General features: G+C 50.1%; 1 protein-coding gene across 4 annotated transcripts in view; it reads left to right on the top strand.

Annotated features, from left to right (window-relative positions):
- The first annotated feature begins 7,156 nt into the window (after positions 1 to 7,156).
- Whrn (whirlin) overlaps positions 7,157 to 24,355 on the top strand; it is an 83,957-nt gene continuing 66,758 nt past the window's right edge. For all 4 annotated transcript variants that reach the window (XM_026393348.2, XM_026393347.2, XM_026393345.2 and 1 more), the window contains exon 1: positions 7,157 to 7,840. In XM_026393348.2, the coding sequence (XP_026249133.2) occupies positions 7,223 to 7,840 (618 nt within the window). In that variant the 5' untranslated portion in view covers positions 7,157 to 7,222. The remainder of the gene's footprint in view (positions 7,841 to 24,355) is intronic.

The raw sequence follows: 24,355 nt of genomic DNA, 5'->3' as shown, positions 1-24,355 counted from the left end.
AGCATTCTTCTGTAACAGTTATAGATTCTTTGACACAATTTGCCAAGTAGTTGGGCACACTGGGCCCTCTAAATGTAATAATAATGTCTGTCGAGTGCCTTTGAAGATAGTCAAAGTCAAAGGCAAAAATCACAAAACTGGCTGAAAGACAGCTAGGATCATTAGCTGCTATTTGAAACCCGGAGGCAAGCAGACATTAAGAGCCTGGAACCAGTCAAAGAAGAGTCATCAGTCAGCCGCGGAGCCTGGGACAGAATTCCTAATCTGCTTCGGCTGAGAACCCCAGAAAACTCTTGTCCTGCCCTTCAGTGCGGCTCCCCACCTCCTCGGCCACAGGAACAAAACCGTAATCCTTGGAGCCAGGAAGGCCTGCAGGTCACCAGCTCCAAGCCCCTCCGCCTTGCAAATGGCAAGACAGAGGCCCAGAGAGAAAGGACATGGCCAAGGTCCCAGGAGGGTCCCAGGAACAGGACTCATACTCGGAGTTGACCAAAGGAAAAAAAATAACCAAACCAAAAGCTTTCTCTAGTAAGGAAATGAGGCAGCTATACAGAAAGTGAGGTACCTCATTCATATTTTTTAAAAGACTTTGACGGCACCTGTATAAATCAGCAAAGCTAAGGAGCGACTTCCTCAAAGCAGAGTTGTTGGGGTCAGCCCGGAGCCACCCCTCGTTCCACACTGCACCAGTCCCGGTGCTGAGCCACGTGCTTTACCCAGCACTATCCCTGTTTGCTTTCCAGCCTCCGCTCTCCCGCTCTCCCCTGGGTCTTTTTTAGCTCACGTTTTTTATAGGTGAAGAAACCGGGGCTCCAGAGATGATGCGATTTCTCCAGGGTTACGTAACCAGGAATTGTTTAGCCAAGTCTGCAGGACTGACCACGGTGCTGGAATGCTGAGATGATGGGGGCTGAGGCTCAGAGAAGGGGACGCCATCTGGGACTCCTTGCCGGGGACTCTCGCTTCATAACTCACAAGGCTCCCTTCCGGGCACCTAGGATCACATCTGATGTGCACAACACGACACTTCGGATGTCCCCTTTAGCCCTGCCGAGGTGGGCGTGGCTAGGATGTTTTTTCTAGAGGCTTCTCTAATCTGAACCTAGCAGGTGCTCCAGCGAGTGTCCCCAGTCACCAATACCTAATCCTGTGATTAAAGGAGCTCTTAGCAATGGGATTACAGCACAGCATGCCACAGGATGTGGCTCCTACATCCCTGCTTCTTTCCAGATCACAAATTGGCTTCCTGTGATTTGTATTTGCCATCATAATAGTTTGCTATTTCCCCCAAAGCTGGGTGAGAGAAGGCAGCATCAATTCCATCTGTCTTACCACAAAGTAAGTGGGGAAACCACTCTGAGCCCAGACACTTGGTTTCCTCATCTGTAAAGTGGAAGTAATAATAGTGTCCATTTCACGGGACTGGGATACCTCTAAAGTACTTAGCCCTCGGCAAGCGATTCATACATGTTCCTTTTTGTTACTAATGAAAGAGGCTGGTCAAGCATGCAGGACTGAGGGCAAGACAGCAGTCTTCTGGTGGTTCTATCTGTAACACAAAGGCGGGGAAGGGAGACATCCAAGGAGTCTCACAACAAATACTACTGAGCACCTCCTAAGTGCCAGTCCTTGGGCTGAGCACCAGATAAAAGAGATAAAGAGTCAAGAACCTTTATCTGGGAGGGTCCCTGTTGTGCCTAGAGCTTTAACCAAGATGGATGTCAAACTTTATAGGAGCTCATGGCTCGGTGATAAATAATTTGCACACATAATCACAATCAATATTTGCAACAATGCCCCCCCAGTTTTATAGGTAAGGGAATTCGGGTGCGAAAGCTGTCCACAATTTTCCCAAGATCAAAAAGATAACAAAGAACATAGAAAGTATTTGAACCTAGAGCTCAGCTCTGAGCCCGAACGCTTTCCTGCACACACATCACACGATGCTCTGAGACCACGGAACAGTCTTTACCGATCACACCAGGTCAGGATAAATAAATACCGGGACCTCTCCTCTTCTCCTGATGTTTTCATGCTCTCTCGTTCTTTCACCTCTCTCATCTCCCTGCACTTCCATCAATATTGTCGGCACTATCCTCGAGCCATTGAGGTGACTGTTCCCCTTTTCACTGATGATCCCATCCATCCCCACTGACGTTGTTGGGAGGAGACAAGCTGTGATCCTGGAGCAGAAGTCGTAACTCCGGCTGATGATGTCCTTTCTGTAAGGATCCCCAACTGGAAAAGTTCCTTGTGACACCCAGCATCAGATAGCTTGGAATTTCCTTATCCTGTGCCCAGGCTGAGAGACCCAGGAGGTTCCCGTCTCTCTCAGGGGTGTTTTCTTTGCCCGACCCCTCCTTATTTCTCCCACCACTAGTTAGCAGCTTACTAACCAGGAATCACTAGTAGGTGGCTTGTTTAAAAACAAGCCTTGAGCTCCCAGCCCAACTCTTTAGAGAAGACGATGCCCTCATACTATTCCCATCCATGGGGAAATGTGGCCCTCTACCAGCTCCACCAGGGATGCTGGTACAGTTTTGCATCTCTGGACTAAACACAGGGAGACTGCACAGCATAGTGGGTGACAGGAAGAGTTCTGGATCTAGACTGTCTGAGTTTAAATCTTAACTATACCTTTAACTGCCTCTGGGACCTTAAGTATAGCCTATATCTCAGTATCTCTCTCTCCGACCTGGAGAATCATGATGATGAAGATGACGATGATGGTATCCCCTTTACTGGGTAGTGGGGAGCTGAGTTATTTAAGATGCAAGTTTAAAACAGCAGTGTTTGCTGGGCATGATGGCACACTCCAGGGATCCCAGCCACTAGGGAAAGGGAGGCAAGAGAATTGCAAGTTCAAGTTCAGCCTCAGCAAGATCTTGTTTCAAAATTAAAAATAAAAAGGACTGGGGATTTAGCTCCATGGTAAAGCACCTCTGGATTCAATTCCCAGTACCAAGAACAAACAAGCAAATAAATTAAACGGCAACACTCAATAAACATTAGTTATATTTTTATATGTCTCATGGGAAATGCATCTTAAATTAATCTCTATCTTATAAAGATACATTCCAGGGGGGTAAGAGGGAAAGAGAGAAGCTCAAAATGACTATGAAACAGAGGAAGGCTTTTTAAGATTGCCATGAAAAAGGAGGGGACATAACCAGCAACTTATGACAACTTGCTTTTCTTTCCTGCACAGGACAGGAGACATGCCAATTGCAGCTGCCGTCTTGGGGAATAGAGGCAGGGAAATGGTAGGAGGCCATCTCACAAATGAGAAGTGAAGCCACCTGCCCTGAGTCACACAATTGGTTAAAGGGAAGCTCCAAGACCGGAGTAATGGTTTTCTAAGCCTGGTATCCATGTTAACTTATCATGTTGCCAAACAAACAAAAATCCAGTTCAACACCAAGCACTGAGCACAAAACAACACGATCCACTCTTCTTCCCTGTCTTTTCAACTGCTCCAGCATGCTCAAGTTTCCAGAAACATTCATCCGGGAAGGACATTGACTGGCTTGAGTTGAGGAGCTGTAACCAACAGTTAAAAGTGGCTTTGGTGAAGAATGCAAAGGGCCATGTGTAGCACACACAGGAGAGTACTATTTTCCCTCTGAAGAGGGCAGTATGCAACCAAGGCCAAAGTCATTGCTCACAGCTTCCTTGCAGGTGCTGAAGGCTGGAGGCAGCGCAGCCCTCAGGAGCCCAGGCAGCTTGGGTTTCCAAGAGCTTATTTCTGAACGACAAACGCATCTTCAAATGTGAAATTGGATTCTTGGGGTTTGAGTGCCGCTACACACTGCCTCTCATCTGAGGGTACACATTGCAAACTGACACCAAGGTGTTGCAGGATGGCTGGAAGTATCCCCAACGATTTCTTGTTCTGTACTCTCACACTTGTCTGCCCTCTCAATCGGCCCCTCTGAAATTAAACAATAGCACAGTATCCCAGATGGTCTCAGATGCTTTAAGGAGAAAGTGTTTCTTTTTTCTCCTGTCTGCATTGAGGCTTCTGCTGCCTAAAGCAAAATACCTTCTCGAAAACATCCTTTGCACAGAAATAAAATGTTGGGAACAGGGATCTTAGCTCCTGGGATGCATTTATCAAGCCAATCACAGTAATTATAATTAGAACACTAACTAAATGAAAGCTAAGCATGAGATATATTTGCAGAAAACCTGAACTGCATACAATTAAGCCATGTTTGGTGGCATTTTGAGGTATTCCATTAATACATTTTAGGGATGGAGATCAATTTTTTTCTTAAGTATCTTGATCTAGTTGCATTAGCAGATTCAACTAGCGTCAAGAAGGAGGAGTAAGGAGACATAGTATGAACCGCTAAGTGGAGAGCTGGAAGATCAATGTCAAAGGTAGCTTAACTGGCTGTTTAGAAAGTCTTCCTCTGTCACTGCCAAATGTGTCCATTGGACATTCATTTAACCTGTTCTGAGAAATAAGAAGGAGAACTGAGGATCTTTAGGGAAAATAGAGCTTCATTTCTTAACCTTAGTTTTGGGAATGCATTAAGGCAACAGTGTTGAAATTCTTTTCACAGTTTCCCATTGTCCAAAGAAGAAACTTCTTCTTTCTCAGGATTTCTTCATCCAGGGGGTCCCCTCTTCAGTCAAGTCCTTGTCATATGCTCCTCCCCTCAGACTGTGCCCCTCAGCCATGGCAATACTGTCCTGGCTTTTAACTTCACTCATACGATCTTTCTCCCTGCTGGACTGTGATCTCCTGGAGATCAGAGATTTTATCTCTTGAACTTGGGTCTGCAGCACCCAGCACATGACCCAGGGCAGCAGAGGTGCTTGGCAAATGTTGAATGAAGAGTGACCAAATAAATAAACAAATAGAAAAATGAATGAGCAAGTGTGCAATTGGTTCTTTTGGGGTCTGGCCCCTCTCCAGCCTCCCCTCTCCAGGTAGGCATCAGCTGGCTCTGCACTGGCAGTTCCAGAACACTTTAAAGGAGAGGGAGAGGGAGGGGGGAAAACAAAACAAAACAGGGGAGGCAATTCAGGTTAGTCAGGTTAGCAGGGGTGTGTGTGTGTGTGTGTGTGTGTGTGTGTGTGTGTGTGTGTGTTTTGTTTTTGCTTTTTGCTCTGGCTTTCCTTAGAAAGCCACCTTTGAGGGCTGGGGATGTGGCTCAAGCTGCATGAGGCCCGGGTTCCATCCTCAGCACCACATACAAACAAAGATGTTGTGTCCACCTAAAACTAAAAAAAATAATAATAAATATTAAAAAATCTCTCTCTCTCTCTCTCTCTCTCTCTCTCTCTCTGTCTCTCAGTCTCTCTTAAAAAAAAAAGCCACCTTTGAATAAAAACACAGGATTTTGCTGGGGATGTGGGTCAGTGGCAGAATGTCCTGAGTTCAATCCCTGGGACCCCCCCCACCACCACCAAAACAAAACACCACAGGGCTTTTCCTTAGATTGCATTTGGGGCAGTGGGTGCCTGGTGACGGAGTCCAGGCTGTGCCTTCCCATTTTATTTTGGGATAGGAGGACATAGAACACTGTTTTCACAACCCACTTCATATATGTGTGTATATGTGCATGTATTATATTTTAAGATTTTTGAGATCATTGTAGAGCCACATACAGGAGTGAGAAACAGAACAAGACATCCCATGTACCCTTCGCCCAGCCTCCCCCAGGGTGGACAAGATCACCACCAGGACATTGACATTAGTACAATCCACCCACCTTATTCAGACTTCGAGAGGTGTGTGTGTGTGTGTGTGTGTGTGTGTGTGTGTGTGTGTGCTGTACACTTTTTATTTATGTAAACGGCTTTCCTCCCCATTGATGAACGACGGGGCAGGGGTCCAGTCTGACCTATTGGCTTACAGGAGTTGGTGCCCGCAGGCACTCCATATGCTTGCCTTCGTTTCTTGCACACAGCAGGTGACCAACACTCATCCACATAAAGACTTGAACTTGTATGTCAGTGCGTGTGCACGAGGGGGACGCAACGTTTTAAGGTAGAAAAGAGAATCTGAGGCGTCTAGTATTTTAGAGGAAAAATGCAAAAAGTTGGCTATTTTTCTCCACAATTGTGAATTAGCTAGCTGGCTAATTGCTTCAAAACGATCCTGGTGCACATGCTGCGATCCCCGAAGAGCAGTTTTTAAGTCCCCCTCCTCTCCACTCCCAGGGCTGGAGACCAACACGGGGCTCTCAGGGCCCCCGCCCGGGTCCACTCCTGCCCCTACACCCACTTTCACCCCTTTCTTCCCCAGGGCTGGACTGTTTCACCCCGTCTCCAGGCAACCGCCAGGCGCGCCAGGCGGGACGTCATTTCCTGAAGAGCCAGCGGGGGGAGGGGGTGGGCGAGGGGGAGGGGCGAGGGGGCGGGGCTAAGGCTGGGCAGGCGACGGCGACGGCGTCGGAACTCACTGGAAGACTCGGCCCAGGGTTGCTCAACAGTTCGCAAAGTCCGGGCTCGCGGCGGCGCGGCTCCGTCTGCGCCCGGGCGGCGCAGGGGCGCGGGGACCCCGGGCTGCTGCATCCCGGGGCTGCCCCGGACATGCCCCGCACCCCCTACCGGACGCCCGAGTGGCCCCATCCTCTGCGACTCCGGGGGCTCCGGGACTAGATCGACCCCCGCCCCAACTTCTGACTTTGGGGTCCCCCAGCCCTAGAAGAACCGGCGGCCCGGCTGGGGGAGCCCCGGGAATGGTGTGACGGGGCGGTCAGCTTTGCTGTGCCCCCCACTCCAGCCACCCGCCGTCTCTGTGCCCTCCGGAATGTAGCTGTTCTCTCCGCGCCCCCCGGCCTCCAGCCGCAGTCTCCGCGACCTCCGGGTTCCAGCCGCCAACTCTTTGTGCCCCAGGATCCCGCCGTTGTCTCCGCGTCCGCGTATTCCAGCCGCCGTCTCTTCGTCCTCCGGATTCCAGTTTCGCGACCCCCTCCGTTTTCGCACCCCCGGGACTCCAGCAGCGTTTCCGCGACCCCCCGGGATCCAGTCACTGTTCCTGCACCCCTCCAAACCCACAGTCCAGCCGTCATCTCCACGCTCCTGCAAACCCAGACTCCAGCACTGTGTGCGCATCTCCCGGGTTTTGGCCCCGTCTCCACGTCCCTGAAACCCAGACTCCAGCCGTGATCTCCGCGCTCCCCAGAATCCCGCTGTCGCGCCAGTTCCCGCAAGTGCAGCAGCGCCCCACCGCGCACCTCAAGCCTGGCCGGGCCTCGGCGGGGAGATGAACGCGCAGCTGGACGGCCTGTCGGTGAGCTCGTCCTCCACCCGCTCGCTGGGCTCGGCGGCCGGGGCGGGCGGCGGCGGGGGCGCGGGGCTGCGGCTGCTGTCTGCCAACGTGCGCCAGCTGCACCAGGCGCTGACGGCGCTGCTGAGCGAGGCGGAGCGGGAGCAGTTCACTCACTGCCTAAACGCATACCACGCGCGCCGCAACGTCTTCGACCTGGTGCGCACCTTGCGCGTCCTGCTGGACAGCCCGGTGAAGCGGCGCCTGCTGCCCATGCTGCGTCTGGTCATCCCGCGCTCAGACCAGCTGCTCTTCGACCAGTACACGGCTGAGGGTCTCTACCTGCCTGCCACCACCCCCTACAGGCAATCTGCTTGGGGCGGCCCCGACGGCGCAGGGCCTGGGGAGGTGCGCCTGGTCAGCCTAAGGCGCGCTAAGGCCCACGAAGGCTTGGGCTTCAGTATCCGAGGGGGCTCAGAACACGGCGTGGGTATCTACGTTTCCTTGGTGGAGCCTGGTTCCCTGGCTGAGAAAGAAGGGCTGCGGGTCGGGGACCAGATTCTGCGCGTCAACGATAAATCCCTAGCCCGGGTGACCCACGCAGAGGCAGTCAAGGTAGGGCTGTGGTTCGGGGAAGAATAAGGGGGAAAGTATCTGCAATACAGTGGGGCAGCTCCTTCAGTAGCTCCATGCTGTATGTTCTTGGGCAAATCACTTGACCTGGCTGGGCTTCATTTTTTCCTAACTTTAAAGCAGGAGCATCTAGTTTGTGGAACAGAGAGCTCTCAGTCCCTGGGCATATGGTGATGCCTTGCCTTCGTGGGGCCTACCTGCTATTGCAGAAGATAGGACAGTATCAAATACTCAAGCAAATGTATGATCACAAAACGTGAAAGGCTCTTTGGATTCTTATGAGCCTTCAAAAATAAATAAATAAATAAATAAATTAAATCTCTGCTTGGCATAGAGTTAGTAATCAGTAGGTGGTCTGCGCTGCTGCTACTGCTGTGGTCATGATCCTGTCTCTGAAAGTTTTGTTAGTTCATCAGTGGCTGGAGGAGACTGTTGGGGTGACCCACAGAGCTTTGGCCTGACCCTGCTGTTTGGGGCAGTCTGAGATCCTGGAACAGGTTGATCGCCCCTCCTAGAACCTTTGGTCCTGCACCTGGAAAATGTGGCAACTGGACCAGATAAGTGGTCCCTAACCTTGTTGAGAATGCATCTACTGCCTGAATGTCAAAAACAAGTCCCTTATCCCCAGGAGAGTGTGTGTGCTTTTTGTGACTGTTAATTGAGAAAAATAACCTCCTGACAACCAGCTTCCAGGGATTTAATCATGCTGTTAAAGGAGTGTGTTTGCTGATCTCGTGGCCCAGGGCAATTGAAAAGCAGTTGGAGTGTGAGATGGAGCCTGTTTGGTCCCCTGGTGAATTCAAGGGTCCCTTGCAAGCCTTTGGCCCTCACCCCATCCCTCTGTGGGCAAGAAGTGAACAGTCTTTGCTTCTGCAGAGAAATGCTTCAAGGGTTTGGGCTGGCCTGTGGCCCCCTCTCCTCCCCATGCCATACCCTCCTGATCCCCCACGCACAGGTGCCCATGCCTGCTGGCTGCTGGGAACTCCAGGCAGCAGAGCTCCAGGGCCACTTCCTGGGTGCTGACTGTCCAGTGACTGTCCAGTGACCTGTGGCCAGGTGACTCCCGCTGACTGTACCTGGGACACCAGGATCTGTTTCTGCCCTTGGCTTCCTCTTTTGCCTTCCAGCCCATGGACCCCCAGCAGGCTCCCAGTGCTTTTAGAAACTTCTTTGCAGTTTCTGGGGAAAGGCAGATCAGCGAAGATTGTTCCAGAGTAGAGACAGCAAAGCTCTTTGTGGGTTTCCATGCAACCGTCGGCCCTGGCTCCTCCCCCCACATCCATCTTTCCCTTGATCTAGCACTCCATAGAGTTATGAAGAAATAGTCCATTAGCCTTGGCCCTGGAAGGTCAGAGTTCCGGGATGATAAATTTGTGCTCTAAAGATACTTGATCCAAATGGTCATTTATAAACGTGGATTCAATTTTAGAGGCAATTTAAGGAGACTGGACTAACTTAATCATCACAAGGTGATAGACTTTGGAAAGGCCATCGGTCCCCCTGAATAGTAAGAACACTGTCTCTCCCTTCAGTTTGCACCCCAGACCCAGTGGGCCTCACTGCTTGGCTGTGAATTTCAGTTTCCAGGCATTTCTTTGATGCCCCTGGGGCCCTTCTCCGGACGTCTCTCGGCTACACTGTGGTGGTGGAGCTGTGATGAGGGCAACAGCAGGCCTTGGCTCTTTACTTTTGTTGCTTTTACAGCAAAACCTCAGCTCTCCAGGCATAATTTTTGAAGCCCAGAGAGAGTACCTGCTGTCACCCGGGGAGCGCATAATAGGAGCAGAACTGTCCTTGAAGTGTGGCACCTGTGTCACAGGAGCCTGTGTGAGCTGAGCAAGGTGGCCACTAAGCAGGCTTGCCCCTCTTCTGGCCGATGTCAGACACATAATCTGCCTGCAATGGACCCCTCTGGACCCTTAGGAAGCAGCAGTCAAGATGCTGCTTTGTCATATTAACTCCAGAGGGAGAAGGGGACAGACTTTTTGGTGGGTGGAATTCAAAACAGAGGAGGCCAAAGCAGGGTCACAAGGTGTGCAGATGTTTTCAGGACAGTTAAAAGAACACCTGCAGAGCTGTTTGTTGATGCATTTCCAAAATTAGGAGGGTAAAGTCCCTTAGCTGCAAGTCTGGACAGGCCCGGCTCCCCCACCAGGCACCAACTGCCCCTGCTTGGGAGCTCCCCCATCAGGGGTTCAGCAGTGCAGGTGCACGGCTCTTACCTGGACTCAGACTGTCTTGAAATTTTCACTGGTTTGTCTGCTCCTGACTTTTTACTACATTGTGTTTCGCAGGAGTCTTTTCAGTCTTCAAATGTTTCTTTTTCTTCTGTGATAGAAAGAGGGGAAGAGATCCTCTGAGCTTTCCAAAAGGAGGAGTTAACTGTATGTCTGTGTGTGTGACATGAAAAAAAAAATGAAAATAAAAAATCAACATAAATGTTAGGAGTTAAACTACTTGAGAGTTGACAACTCAGAGAGGGTCACAGGCTTCTTCAAGAAGGGATTAAGCAAACACAGTTCTTTCCACTTCTTTTTCTGACAAATGGAGCATCCATTGTTCCTCAAAGCAGTTTACTGAGGATTTTTTTCCTACCTCCAGTGGGGCTTCCGTTCCTCTTTTAAGGTCCATTTGCCAAATCAGCAGTGACAGGTCCAGATAAGGCAAGTCATTTACTATTTGCAATTAGATTGAAATGTTTGATTTTTTGAAAAGTCTATGTTGAATGAACAGGAGCCAGACTAGTAATAATAAAATACTTGTTCAGAGGTTTTCAGCCAAATGTGCTTGACAAATCGGCCAAGGAATCCACAGACCAGGGATGCTGCCCTAGCTCTGCTGCACACTTGCTGTGTGACCTTGGCAAGTTACTGATCCTCTCTGTGTTCTAGGGTGAGTGGCTTGGGGGCTATCCAGAGCTCTCTCCAGCTCAGTCTGTGACTTGCTTACTGTGTGCCACACAGAAGGCCCGTAAAATGTCGAATCTGATGTTTTCTTGTTCTTTTGGAATTGCCTTTGTTTAAGGCAAAGAAAGTTGGCTAAGGACTGGGAGATGAGCGTCTTGGCATTCTTGTGTAGCATCCTACTAAATCAGGAAATTGATGGGTTACACACTGTACTGACGAGAGCTGCACGCTGTCTCTCGACCCAAGAACACTAGCCCTGGTGCCATTCCAGAAGAAATGCGAAACCACAATAGGACTCTGGCACAAGCAGCCATGGCCTGGGAGCGCTCAAAACCAAACTCACTTCTCCACTTGCTTTCTGAGCTCCCTGGTTTTGTGGATAGAAGAACTTGGGGTGTGTGTGCGGGTGTGTATTTCATCTGGGTAAAAATTAAATGGCTTCTCTGCACATCTCAGCATCCCCACATCCACGGAGCACGTTAAAAACTGAAATGTTCCAGAAGTTAAAGACTCACTGGCCCTTGCATTAATTAGAGTTATCACACTCTCCTTCCTTTGCATAATAACCCAGGAAGAACCTGTCTGTATTAATCTAAGTCATTATATTTGGTTCAGCACCTACTAAATGACACATTTGTCACTTGACCATGGTACATGGTTAGCTGAAGCCATTACAGATGATTGCCACTTCCAACTTTGTGTCTGATCTGGGGCTCCTCCCACTGGCCTCATTCCTGGGCCCACGTTTGGAAACCATGGTGGGCCAGGCTTTCCTCGGGCCCTGCATTCATTCTCCCCTTCTCTGGCTCCTGTCAGCAGTGACACCTGGAAAGCTCCCTACTCATAAACTCTTGATTGAGTAGACTTGGGGTTGCAGCAAATTCAAAGCTGGCGCAGTCCGAGGAAAGGGCCCAATTCTTTAATGTAGCCTTGGATATTCATTTCGCCCAAGCTGAGCTCAAGGTTCTAGAAAACTGTGCCGCCTGTGTAGGGCCAGATGCTCTTACGACTGATCAGAGAAGCATTCGTCGTGTTTCCCCTTCAGTCTCCACTGCCACTGCCGAGGAACCCAGATTGCTTATTACTTGCCTAGATTCACCTTTTGGAGGGAGCGGTAAATTAGAACAGTGCTCCTCTAACCTCTGATCAATGGGATTCATGTGCAGAATCACCGCCTTCCTCTGCCTGCCTCCTCCAGCCACACGCAGGGAAGGCAGCCCGTGTGCACCTGTCGAGCAGGTGCAGCTCTCACGCATGCGCCTGTCTTGCCCCAAGCACCTGCGCATCTCCTCCGAGTCTTAATCTTCCTTCCGTTCTGCAAAGGGCTTTGCACTGAAGCAGGCGTTCTCACGGGATTAGGCTCCCCTGGCTTTCTCCCGGGTTCTTTCAGGGCCTGGAAGGGACAGCCTTTGGTCCACACTGCTTGGGACCAGTGAATCTGATTAGAAGGAACAGGACATTAAATGTCTGGAGGTGGCTGGAAGCTGAAATAGAAATCTTTCAAAATGGATTCTTTTTCTTTCTTTCATTTATTTTAAACCCCCAAGCAGGAATCTGATATTACCTCGAAGCTCACGCAGACTTCTAATTGTGCTGCTGGGCGGGGTGCTGTGTTTCAAGTTTCTGTGCTGCAACATTTCCTTCTTCCTTTTGCAGCCTGGTGGGTGGAGAGGGTCCACAGAGTGGGATGCAAACTCACTCCTTGTCCCACGCCTCCCTGGTGCCACCTGCAGGAAGCAGCACCATGGGGCTGGAGCTCTGTGGGGTTTTTTAATAGATGGTTTATTTTTGAGAGTGGTTTTATGTTCACAGTCAAATTGAGGACACAGGTTTCTCCCCACTCAACTCCCACACACACATAGCCTCCCGGCATGATCAGCCTTCCCTCCCAGAAGGAGGCACTTGTCATGATCCAGGAACCTGCCTCGACCTGACCTTGTCACCTGGAGTTTACATTGCACTTGACATTCAACTTTGCTTTACTAGAACACTACTGAGAAGAGAGGAGTCTAACCTAAGTGTGTGCCCACTGTGTGCTAGGTGCTTTGTCCCTCCTGGGCCATTCCATCCTCCTCAGCGGAAGTGGGAATCCCTGCCAACCCTGGGATTAGGAATCCAGCAGCCCCCCCTACCTGGAACCCCACCCCAGGGTTATGAAGGCAGCCTCCTAGAGGACAGGGCCTGTCCCCCAACTGGAAGGCAGGCGATGTCCATTCTGAGCCTGATATCCGGGACCTGTTGAGAGCCACCCCAGACTTGGTTTTGTTAAGCAAGGAGTCTAAGACCTCACCAAGGGAGAGTGGCGTAACTCCACCCTTTCTTTGTCTGGAGACACTTGTCCTTATTTCTCTGAGCACTGCTTACCACACTGCAGAGGTGAGCTGGATGTGGTCCCTGCCCCCAGGAGTCTTGGAGGGGATTATAGACCCAGCCAAGGGTTATAGGTCAGTGGCATCTTAAGTGACGTCCTCATGCCCCTGCATCCCTGTCATCCTCTCCAAAGCAGTACCTCTACCCTGCCTACCCCTCCTTAATTTCCTTCAGCACACTTGTTGCTACCAGAAAACCTTTCTTGGTTTATCGTGTGCCTCCCCTACTACAAATAAGCTTCACGGAAACTAGGATTGGATATGTCTTGTTCCCATATTCCCATATGCCCAGCTCCTGGCACACAGTAGGATCTTTAATAAATGAATATTTACCAACAGAATGGAATGATAGTATCTCTCTCTCTCTCTCTCTCTCTTGCGCTCTCTCTCTCTCTCTTTCTGATACTGGGGATTGAACCAGGGGCATTATGTCACTGAACTACAACCCCAGCCCTTTTTATTTTTCATTTTGAGACAGGGTCTCACTAAGTTGCTTAGGGGCTCACTAAGTTGCTGAGGCTGGCCTTGAACTTGTGATTCCCCTGTCTCCACCTTCCCAGTTGCTGGGATGATAGGCATGAGTCATTGAGCCTGACCTGGAATGACCTCTTAATCCAGCGCTGGTGAGTTTGGGATCCCGAGCTCCTGGGTGGGAGATGTGAAGAGAGTGTGTGTGGCAGTGGAGTGGGCACTGGATGGAACAACCAAGGAAAGCCCAAATCTGTGGTGTGTGCTTTACCACCTTCACCATGGCTGTGTGGCATGGGCACTTCCCATGACATATCTGAACCTCAGGCTTTGGAGCTATGGAATGGACCGTGGGCATCAAATGTCTTGTTAGGGATGAAAACATGTGAAACCCTCTGCTGCTATTTTAGGAAAAGACCTTTGCAAAAAAAAAAGGTGGTCTGTGCCTGAGTGGCAGCAGTTTTTCCCTCCTCTGCGGCCCAGATCCACCCGTGAGTCCCCTCTGGCAAGTTCGTTGTCACTTTGCTCTCAGTCTTAAAACCAGGTTCCCAGAAGTGGGTAATTTCAGCAGCTTGATTGTGTCTGGGATTCCAAAATAGAATCATTTATGCATTCCAAAGCAATCAATGAGCCGATTTGGGGGTAAGATACATCTTCTGGCTTTTTGTTTTTAAAAAAAAAAAAAACCTTCAGGTTTTCAGAAGCCCCGTGTTTCCTATGGAGGCCGACTCCCTGCTACCACGTGGATGGTTCAGAGCTGCTCTCTTTTGTATGGAGAATGCAGAGCGGGTTTATTCTTTTTTTTCTTCCAGTCCCAGCATCTTGGCCTGCTCCCTCCTTTGAGATTTCTTGTTCCTTCTGCTAAATTGGCCGTGGCTTTGCTTCATCTGGCAGCGGTTTCAGGCTCCTTTTCCCTCCCTACCTGAGTTTCCCAGTACAGCGTCCTCCCAACTCCGAATGCAAAGCCAACGGCCCAGCCTTCCCAACACAGTCCCCAGGTGTCTTCTTCCCTGGGTTCTAAAGCTGCGGCTGCAAGGAGGACCACAGTGAAGTGTTTCCAAACGCCACGCGCTGGGGCTGCAGGAACGCGGCAGTTTCCAAATGTTAGCTCGGTGGAGATTGAACAGGCTTCCCAAGCAAGTCTGAACCGCCCTGAGGGTTGGGCTTGGCCCACTGCCCCATCAACCTTGTCCTTCTTAAAATTTGACCAGATGGCTGCACCCACCCTGTCCCCGTTCTTAGCTATTTTGGAGCAAGTATCCAGATGTGCAAGGTCAGCTGATACGTGGGAAAGGCCTGGGAGGCTCGTGGTGGAGTTTTGAGGTGGCCATGGTTCACCTGACAGTGTTTCTTGGCAGTGACCTTGGGCAGGTCCCCTTGCTGCTCTGAGACTCCCATATTCTCTCCACTGCACCTGGCTGTTGCCATCAGGAGTTTGAAAAATATGTCTGTGGAAGTCCCACAGCGAGCATTAAAGTGAAAAATGTTATCAACTCAATTCAGTTGGCTTTGAAGACCTTCTGTGTGCCTGCTCAGTTTTGTTTTGTTTTTTTTAAATTGTCATTGGAAGAAAATACCAGGACTCGGGGCCTGGGAGATTGGTCGTAGCTGTTTGAATTGCAGAGTCATTTGCTAAATGTGGTCAATATTCCCGCATAGGCAGAGTTTCTTTAAAAATGTAATTGCTCCTATCTGGCTTTTGGTGTCTTCATTTTTACTTTATAGCAGTAATAAAGCCAGTGGATGAATGGGATTGCATGTCCTCACCTCCTTGATTTTCTTTGAGACCTTTAAAAATAGAGGAGACAGACAGGACAGATGCATGACCCAGCGGCCCAGCGTGTGACTGCACTGTCCCCTGGACCATCCTTCCCTGATGGGCTCCCAGGGGCCTTAGAGAGGAAGAAAAGGAGACAGCTATTTCCAGAACCATTAAAGCAATTAATGCAGGTAGGAGTGGTGCTTCCATAACACAGCTTCTGCACTTAAAAAAAGAAAGAAAGAAAAACACACACACAACTTGTAATTTATTTGAACCGCATCTGAAATGACGTGCCAGGCCTTGGAGAGATGCTTTCGGATTAAGCAGTGTGGTCCAGCTTCCAGAACTCACCTCCTGTGGAGGTTTGAAAGCTTCCGCTCAGGATGCAGGTGAACCCTGCTGACCACTCCATCCTCCTGGCCCCTGGGGAGGGGTGGCAGCTCTGGTGTGTCTGGACCCAGCATCCCATTTCTTTCATTTCTCTCTTGTGCCACCTTGTTCTCTCTGGGAGTCCCAAAGCCTTCCCAGGTTTCCCCCAACTCTCTGGAGCCCTCTTCCTCCTCCAGGAGTCCAGGGCTGAGATTTTAAGTCATTTCAAAGGTCAGCGCGTACAGATCTCCCTCCACGTCCTTCCTTCCTCTCCCGGCGTCTGTATCTCTGCCAGCTGTCCAGCTCGCCGTCTCTGATCAGGATCATGCATCCTTTGAAGGCAGCTGTTTCTACCTGTGTTTCCAGCCTTCTCCAGCATTAGGAATCATCTTTATCTGCTCTGGACGTCCTGGCACATCTTCAGCCCTCTGATGGCCCTTCTCCTGCCCTCAAGTTGTGGACATGTCCCAAGTTAGTCGCCTCGACCTGCTTCTCCTCTCTGGGGGACCACACCACCTTCAGTGTGGCTGGCTCTTCAGGATGGCCCTGTCCCCAGCCTGTCCCCCTCCCTGCCATCCCTGCTGCTCAGCCACAGTGACCGCCTCACCCATCTCGTCTATTCCCCATCCTGGAAGCAGGGTGAGCCCTCTAAAGTGCCTGCCCGGAACCTGCTCTTGAGCTGGGAACCCACAGAGAGCCTTCAGGCAGCCCAGGGTCTCAGCCCTAAACCTACAGATGATTCTCCTGTCCGGCTGTTCCCTGGATGGGACCACACTTGATCCAACACTAACAGCCTCTCCTGGAACCAGGCTTTGTTTCTCTCCACCTTCAACATCCATGCCCCTGTTAGGCCGACCTCCACTGTGTCCCCAACAGACCTGCCCGCCCCCCATTGCTCCCATCTACAGGAGACCTTCATCCCGCCCTGGCCTCCCTCTGCCAGCCAGCCCCTTCCCCTCTCCCACGACACACCTGTATTCCCCTCCTCCTCCTTGTTGTCATTGAGTGATGATGACCTTCACCTGAGTGACGCTTGCAGCGAGCCAGCCCTGGCTTCAGTATAAACTCATTGAAACCCCACAGCAGGCCTGGCAAAGAGTTTGTCACTTGCCTTTTGTCTCAGATGCAGGTAGTGGCAGAGCCTGCTTGTAAACCCAGGCGTTGTTGCCCCCGAGAGACTGCAGAGACAGGTGACATCTCACTGTGCCGGGGCCTGGGCCCTGGAGCTTGTCCACTTTCAGAGCCCAGCTCTGTTGCTCTGTTGCTTTGTAGCTGTGTCATCTGGAACGAGCTTCTCAGCCTCTGACTCTGGGATCCCCCCCCCACAGAGGGTGGTGTGAACGGTAGGGAAAGGGCAGGCAAGCTTTCGCCATCCCCAAGACGGGTGCGATGGCCACGCAGACAATGTGTTAAAGCGCTGGGCGCGTCAGTGAACTTGAGCATGTGACGATCGCCTGCTGCGTAGTTCAGACCACGGAGCTGGGATCTGTTTTTCTGCTGGACGAGGCTCGTTTGGCTCTGGAGAAGCACAGACTAGAGAGCACACGAATAAATCTCACCGCCGGGAGAGTTGTGTGTGCCATCGTGACCTCTGCTGGGCTTCTTTGCATCCCCTCTGACTCTTCCCTACAGCCCGAGGGAGAGGAAACAGGAATCAGAGGAAATGGTGACCAGCTGCAGGCGCATGGATGGGAGGCAGCTGGACTGAGATTGGAACCCAGGTCCATGTGCCTCCAAAGCGCATGCTCCTTGCCTCGGCTCTTAGCTGTCTAGAAAGACACAGGGTGAACAGCCCGGTGTGGTGCTGGCCCCCAGAGGGGCTCTGTGAGTGTGTGTGTCTCCTCCCCAGGTTTTCCTCAGGGGGAATGACTTTGTAGACATTTGATGAGAAAACCAACGTGGAGCCAGTTCACCCACGCCCTGGCCGCCTGCCCTCCTGGATGCATGCATGTCATCCCCAGGCTTCAGGGACATCTCTGTTATCTGTCTCTCCCATGCCCTGACTTTTGTCAGCTTTTTATTTTGTGCACTGTCCTGTGAAAATCCCCTGATAGGGAACTGTCACCTCAGCTAACCCCCTTTCCAATAAACTGGGGTCTGGCGAAGTCCTCCCCTTCCCGGCGGGGCCTGAGGTCCTCGGAACACAGTGAGGATCAGAACAGGGTGGCCTCTGGGCCTGGGGTACAGGCTATCTGTCCTCAACCCTGCCACACACTGGACAAATGAAAGGGCCATTTGGTTTGGTTTATAGAAAACTCTGGGGTGAAGTTCAGTGGCAGAGCGTTTGCCTGGCTGCATGAGTCTCTGGGTTCCCTCCCTAGCACTGCAAAAAAAAAGTAATTAAAATTAAATGTGTGTGTTTGCATATGTGTGCAAATGTCTTTCTATATTTATTTTAATAAACTAAGATATATGGGCTCAATACTTAAAACTCGGAAAGCCCAGAAACAAACAGAAGAAACAAACACAAAATTGTGGCTAGCCCACCGACCCCCAAGTAATCACTGTTGGCAGTTGGATTCCCGTCTTCCCGGTAGCCTGAGTGTGTTTGCACTGGGAATTCTCCACACACCTGCAGTTTGGACGTCGTTATCTAGCCCGTTTTCCTCGCCAAGCCATGCATCATGACTGTTTTCCCACTTTGATAAATGTTTCTAGAACGTGATTTTTAATGACTGCATAATATATTGCAGCAAAGAGATACATGATTTATTTAACTAATTTCTTCCTGTTGGACAGTTTGTTTTTTCGGTGCTATCCATATTGCTGCTTTTCACATCCTTGCACATTAATCCTTAAGCGCGTCTCTAATAATTCCTGGGGCTGTCTTTCTGGAGGTGGTATTGGCTCAGGGGAAAGGCATAATTTTAAGACTTTTGATAACAGTTGCCAAACAGTTCTTGGGAAGGGAATTATTTTGCATAATCCCTCCTGCCAATATTAGCAGCCTGCAAGAGCCCCGATTTTCCCCTGGCCATGCCAACATTGGGTATTATGGTTTTCCCCGGTTTTTCCAGTCTCACAGACAAAGAAAAAGGTATCCTATTTTAATTCACATAATTTAAATAGGTCGTCTTCTCAGTTTCATTTATTTTGCTTGTTGTAATGGTCTTTAGTGCTTGCAAATGACATAATTTCATTTTTCTTTATGATTAAATAAAACTTCATTGTGTAAAAAATAAATTAATTAAATAAATAGGTCGAACTCCTTTAGGTGTTTGTTGTTTGTATATGTATTTACATGTTTTGTGTGTGTATAACTTACTGATAACCTATGCCATTTAATCTCAAAGTTTTATATTTGAATCTCATCAAGTCTGTCTTTTCCATTCTGATGTTTGCTGAGTCTGTTTTTTTTTTTGTTTTTTTGGAAGGGGGTGGGTAACCAGGGGTTGAACTCAGGGGCAGTCAAAGCACTGAGCCACATCCCCAGCCCTATTTTGTATTTTATTTAGAGACAGCGTCTCACTGAGTTGCTTAGCACCTTGCCATTACTGAGGCTGGCTTTGAACTTGCTATCCTCCTGCCTCAGCCTCCAGAGCCGCTGGGATGACAGGTGTGCGCCACCACACCTGGCTGCTGAGTGTGTTTTTGAAGCACGTTTGATCCTCCACCTTGAATTCAGATTCTTCAGTGTGAATTCAAATTCAGCTGGAAACCCTTCACTCTTTCAACTGAGAATGGTCAGAAAGAGTTGAGGGACAGGGATATAAGGAGTCTGGGAAGGGAAGAAGCCCCATCAACATATCTGCTCATGAGCTGAGAAAATGACATTGATATACCCTCATATTCCTGATGGATCTATGTGCATTGGACATTAATCCCAGACAATAAAATACTCCATTGCAAACCCATCAAGCCTCATCTTGAGCCATTATATTTATGACTCCTAGAGTCATGTTAGTTCTTCCTTAAAAAAAGAATAAAGAGAAAAGAACATTTGTAAAGCAATTTACTTAAATTATAAGGGGCTAAAAGTCAGGCTTAGTGGGTAATGGGAGAATTGCATTAAAAAGGAATCAATATCTTTCTGGGATCTGCGCTGGCTTTGTCTTGTGAGCTGTTTTGCAAAGGGGTGGTCACCTTATCACTTTCTTGCAAATTTCTTGTAGAGTTATCCCCAGGGTCGGGTTTTTTCCTTCCTTTGGGGATGCATTTTCACACAGCCTGCACTCAGTAAGACATTCAGGGGAGAACAGGGGCTTTCTCAGTTCAGGTCTCTATCCCAGCCCTTGGGATCCCTCCATGTTTCCAAGATGAAAGTGAGGTTTTCCTCTTACTCACAGAGCCATTGGACAAGGTCAAAGTCTTGTTCAAGAAGGGCAGGGAATGAACCATTGGTTTTTAAAATACCGCTGCGGGAGGCGCCAGTGAAAGGCACTTAAATAGCATGAAGGAAGGTCTGCAGAGAGGAGCTTCCCTCCTGCCTCCTCTTAAACCTCTCACCAGGGGTTCCCTCCCATGCCCCAGCTTGCTCCTGGCAGCCACAGTTCCTGGATCCCCTGCTCCCTTGAGGGTCTTTCATATACTTTTTGCAGCTGCTTCTGGAGGCTCATGCTGAGCTGTCTGTAGGGAGGGTCTTGGAGGGCACCCTGCCCTGCAGTCCTGGTGATTCCCCAGGGATGCAGCAGCCAGAGCCAGGCCATAGCTGCAGAGAGCTGGAACAAAATGGGCAGGCCTTGTAGTGTCACAGCTGTGTCCCAGAGCCTGGCCCCAGCAGGCACACAGATGTCGGTGAGGATCCTGTGCAGCTGTGGGTGTTTGAGAAATAGTGAAGCCTTATCTCACTCCTACCTGCTTACATTGCCAATCCGAAAGAATATGGAATTAGCGATTTGGGGACTTTGATGTAGGGAATGTTTACAAATGACATGTATCTTAGACCACACTCGGCAGCTGCCAGGTGTTTCCTAGGAGTGGTGGGAAAGGGACAGGAGTCTCCGGAAAGCAGAGTTTTATCGTTCAAGCATCTGCGGCAAGGGGTGTCGGATCCTAGAGACGGGTGTAGATTTTAGCATTTATTCATCTGCTCAGCATTTGTTTTATTGAGCACCTGCCCTGTGACTGGCGTAATTTAACACATTCTTCAGCCTCTACATAGATCATTTACTTATTTGTTCACATATTTATAACTAAGATTGCTCTTATGTCAAGAGCAACCGAGAGGCTTAAACTGAAAAGCACATTATTGAAAAGGCAAAGGGATCAGAAGTGAAGTTAGACAGTCTGCGAGTGCTTGTGTGGATAAAAAAGAGTATTTCATCTTTAAATTGAATTCTGAGCTTCCTAAAAACCGAGGCAGAAAGAGAAATGAATAGATTATTTCCATCCCGCTAGAGGATTCCTTGGTACTTCCGGAGAGAACGTTCCTTGGGGAGGACTTCCCTGCATGTATGTCCTCGTTGTCACTTTAAGTGGAGTCACCTGCCACCTTGTGGGGTTCTGCTTGTTGACCCACCTGTGATGAAGCCAGAGGTCCTGGCTTCCTGGTCTGTTAGAGGGTGGAGCTAGAAGGAGAACTTGAACAGGTATGTGGGATGTGGCCTCTCAGGGGCAGCGAGCAGCACGTGCAGGGGCCTGAAGTGGAAAGAGCCGGTGATCTGATACTGTAAGAAAGCTCAGGTGGCAGGCGGGGGCGGGGAAGGGCTGGTCAGGTGTGGGGCAGCCGCCCAGGCCTGAGATGCACCTTACATCAGAAGCAACAAGGAGCGTTGGGGGCAATAAGGGACAGGGTCGGCTTGTATTTTAAGAGGATCATTTGGCTGCTCTGCAGAGGCTGGTTTGGGGTCTGAGAGCGGAGGCTGGGGCCCATGCAGTAGTGGTCCCTGTGAGAGGTGATTGACACAGAAAGATGGTACAGGTGGAAGGCACCCTGAAGACAGCATGCTAATTAGGGATTTATTTTCCCATGACATTAAAATATGCTACTGGGGCACAGAGACCACACTGCTGATTTCTGTCTTCCCTCTAGGCAGGGATGATGGGTAGGGTCTTTCCAGGGCTTGTGGTTTGTCATCTGCCTAAGGCTCCGGGGTCTGAGGGCCTCTCACCTGTACCTGCCATGTCTGTTTTGGGACAAGGTGAAGACCAGCCTTGTGTTCTCTGAATCCCCTTAAGCTGCGGTGAGGGCTGTGGGAGGGGAGGCACCGGTTTCGAGAGTCCAAGATTCATATCCAAGCCCTATCCTCTTTGTGACCTTACATGGGACATTTCACCACCAAGCATCTCTTCCCACATCTGTGCAGTGGCTGGGCATGGTGGTGCACACCTGTAATCCCAGCACCTCTGGAGGCTATGGCAGGGGGATTGCAAGTTCAAGGCCAGCCTTGGCAACTTAGCAAGACCTTAATCTCAAAATAAAATTTCAAAAAGGGGCTGGGGATGGAGCTCAGTAGTGCACCTGACTGGCATGTGTGAGGCCCTGGGTCCCATCCCCAGCATGCCCCACACCCAAGATGCAATCATTGTAATCTTTCACTTACTAACAGCATTAACCTCCATTTGCCCAGGGCCTCCTGTGTATCACCCAGTGCAGAATATCCATCAGTGCTCATTTGGCCCACAGGATAACTCTGAGGGTGGGCATGAGTAGCCTGATTTAACAGGTGAGAAAACAGGCTCAGAGAGGCCAAGTACCTTGTCTAAAGTCTCAGAGCTAGGAAGGGTGGAACATCCTTTGGGAACTTCCATTGGAAAACTACCCTAGGTCATTGCCCCTACCCTAAGCCTCCACCATGTTACCCTTTTTATATTGGTGTTTTGTACTACTTAGGACCCAAGAGTTAGCCCCCAGGTGAAGTTGGAAGATAGAGCCTGAAAGTAGGAAGGAAGGGGAGCGCTGCTTTGGGATACTGTGGTGAAGCCTCTACGCAGGCCCATCCAGGGGCCCGCTACAGGACGAGGAGGCACAGTGCTGCCCCCTGTAGGTGGCTCTAGGAACCACAGCTTCTGGGAGAGAGGCCAGCCCCAGGACACATCCAGACGCTGACTGTAGTGACGTGGGCTGCTTTGCCTGCTGCCTCAGGTTTTCCGCTGCATCTAGAAAGTCAAATGCAGCATGCATTTGATGGGACTGAGAAGGGTCTTCATTGCAGATGTTTGTGCTGCAAAAAAAAGGAGAAACGCCCTAGATGTCTATCTAGAGGAGAATCCCATGGTAGCGAGTCCCTGCGTGCATGTGAGAAGAGATGAGCTTAATGCCATTGAATTGGTAAGGAAAGACCCCCAAGATAAACTTTATCTAAAATAAAACGATGGAGCAGAAGATGTGCAGCGTGAGTCAATATACGTGACACCCAGAAGACAGCTTTGCATATGTCCATAGACACGTGGATAAAAGGCTAGAATAGGCCAGGACGGACAGACAGTGAGGTCTCTGTGTTCTTTTAAAGAATAATGCCTGACCCTCTGGAGCTCATCCCTATATTCCAAACACTGCGGGGGGCGGGGGGGGATGGAGGATACACACACACAGACACACACATACACACCCAGACACACTCACACATACATATATATACACGTATGTGCACACAGACACACACGCACACACACACACGTACGTACACACAGACACATATGCACACTCATACATACATATATACACGTATGTGCACACAGACACACACGCACACACACACATACGTACGTACACACAGACACACACACGCACACATGCTGGTTTGATTTAATCCTCACAGACACCCTGTGAGACAGTACCACTGTACCTGCCCAGGGCTACAGGTGGCAGAGCAAGGTTGGGGTCCCAGCCCCTCCTGCTTCCCTCTCCAGAGTCCACTCGGGTCTGAGTGTTCTGTGCTCACCTCAGTGAGTTCTGTGGGCTGGTGGCCTGGGTCTGATTCGCTTCAAGCCCAAGTGCTGCTCTCTGTGCCTAATTGGAACAGATTCCTCAGGGCCCCCGGCACACAGAAACCTCATTCAGTACTTGTTGGATGGATGGATGGATGGATGGACGGATGGATGGACGGACGGACGGACAGATGAATGAGTCTGAAGGAGCAAGGGGAGGTTATACAGAAAACAAGCTCCAGTGTGTCTCGGGACTTGTCTGGTGGTCTCAAAGACAGGAGAATGAAAGGGACCCAGAGCCTACCGTGTTGCCAGGGGCAGAAACACAAAAGTAGGCTGGTGCCTTCGGAGGAGCCACCACCATCTGGGAGGACTTCCTGGAGGTGGAGGGAGAAGCTGAAGGAGGAAGGCAGGGCAGATAGGAGGAAGGCAGATTAAAGGAAAGGATGGCTCCTACAAGGAAGAAAAAGGGGGGGACCTGGCGAGGAGCTCGAGGTGCTTTATACTGGGGTCCATATAGAGTCAGCTTCACAGAACGCCTTCAGCTTGTGCTGGGAAAAGGAGCGGGCACACTCAGGAAGGTGTCATCCTAGTAAGGACGTAGGCCCTCGTTTGTGCCAGGTACCGTGTAGGTGGTGTGCACTATCCTAACAATTCTTGCTTTTTTGTTTGTTTGCTTTTGGTACGTGGATTGAACCCAGGGGCCCTCTACCACATCTCCATCCCCTTTTAATTTTTCAGTTTTGAGACAGGGTCTAAGTTGCTGAGGCTGGCCTCATACTTAACCGTCCTCCTATCTCAGCCTCCCGTGATT

This window comes from Urocitellus parryii, chromosome 4 (genome assembly GCF_045843805.1).
Source record: "Urocitellus parryii isolate mUroPar1 chromosome 4, mUroPar1.hap1, whole genome shotgun sequence".
NCBI lineage: Eukaryota > Metazoa > Chordata > Mammalia > Rodentia > Sciuridae > Urocitellus > Urocitellus parryii.
Note: the sequence above shows the minus strand (reverse complement) of the source record. Positions and strands in the feature narration are given on the sequence as shown.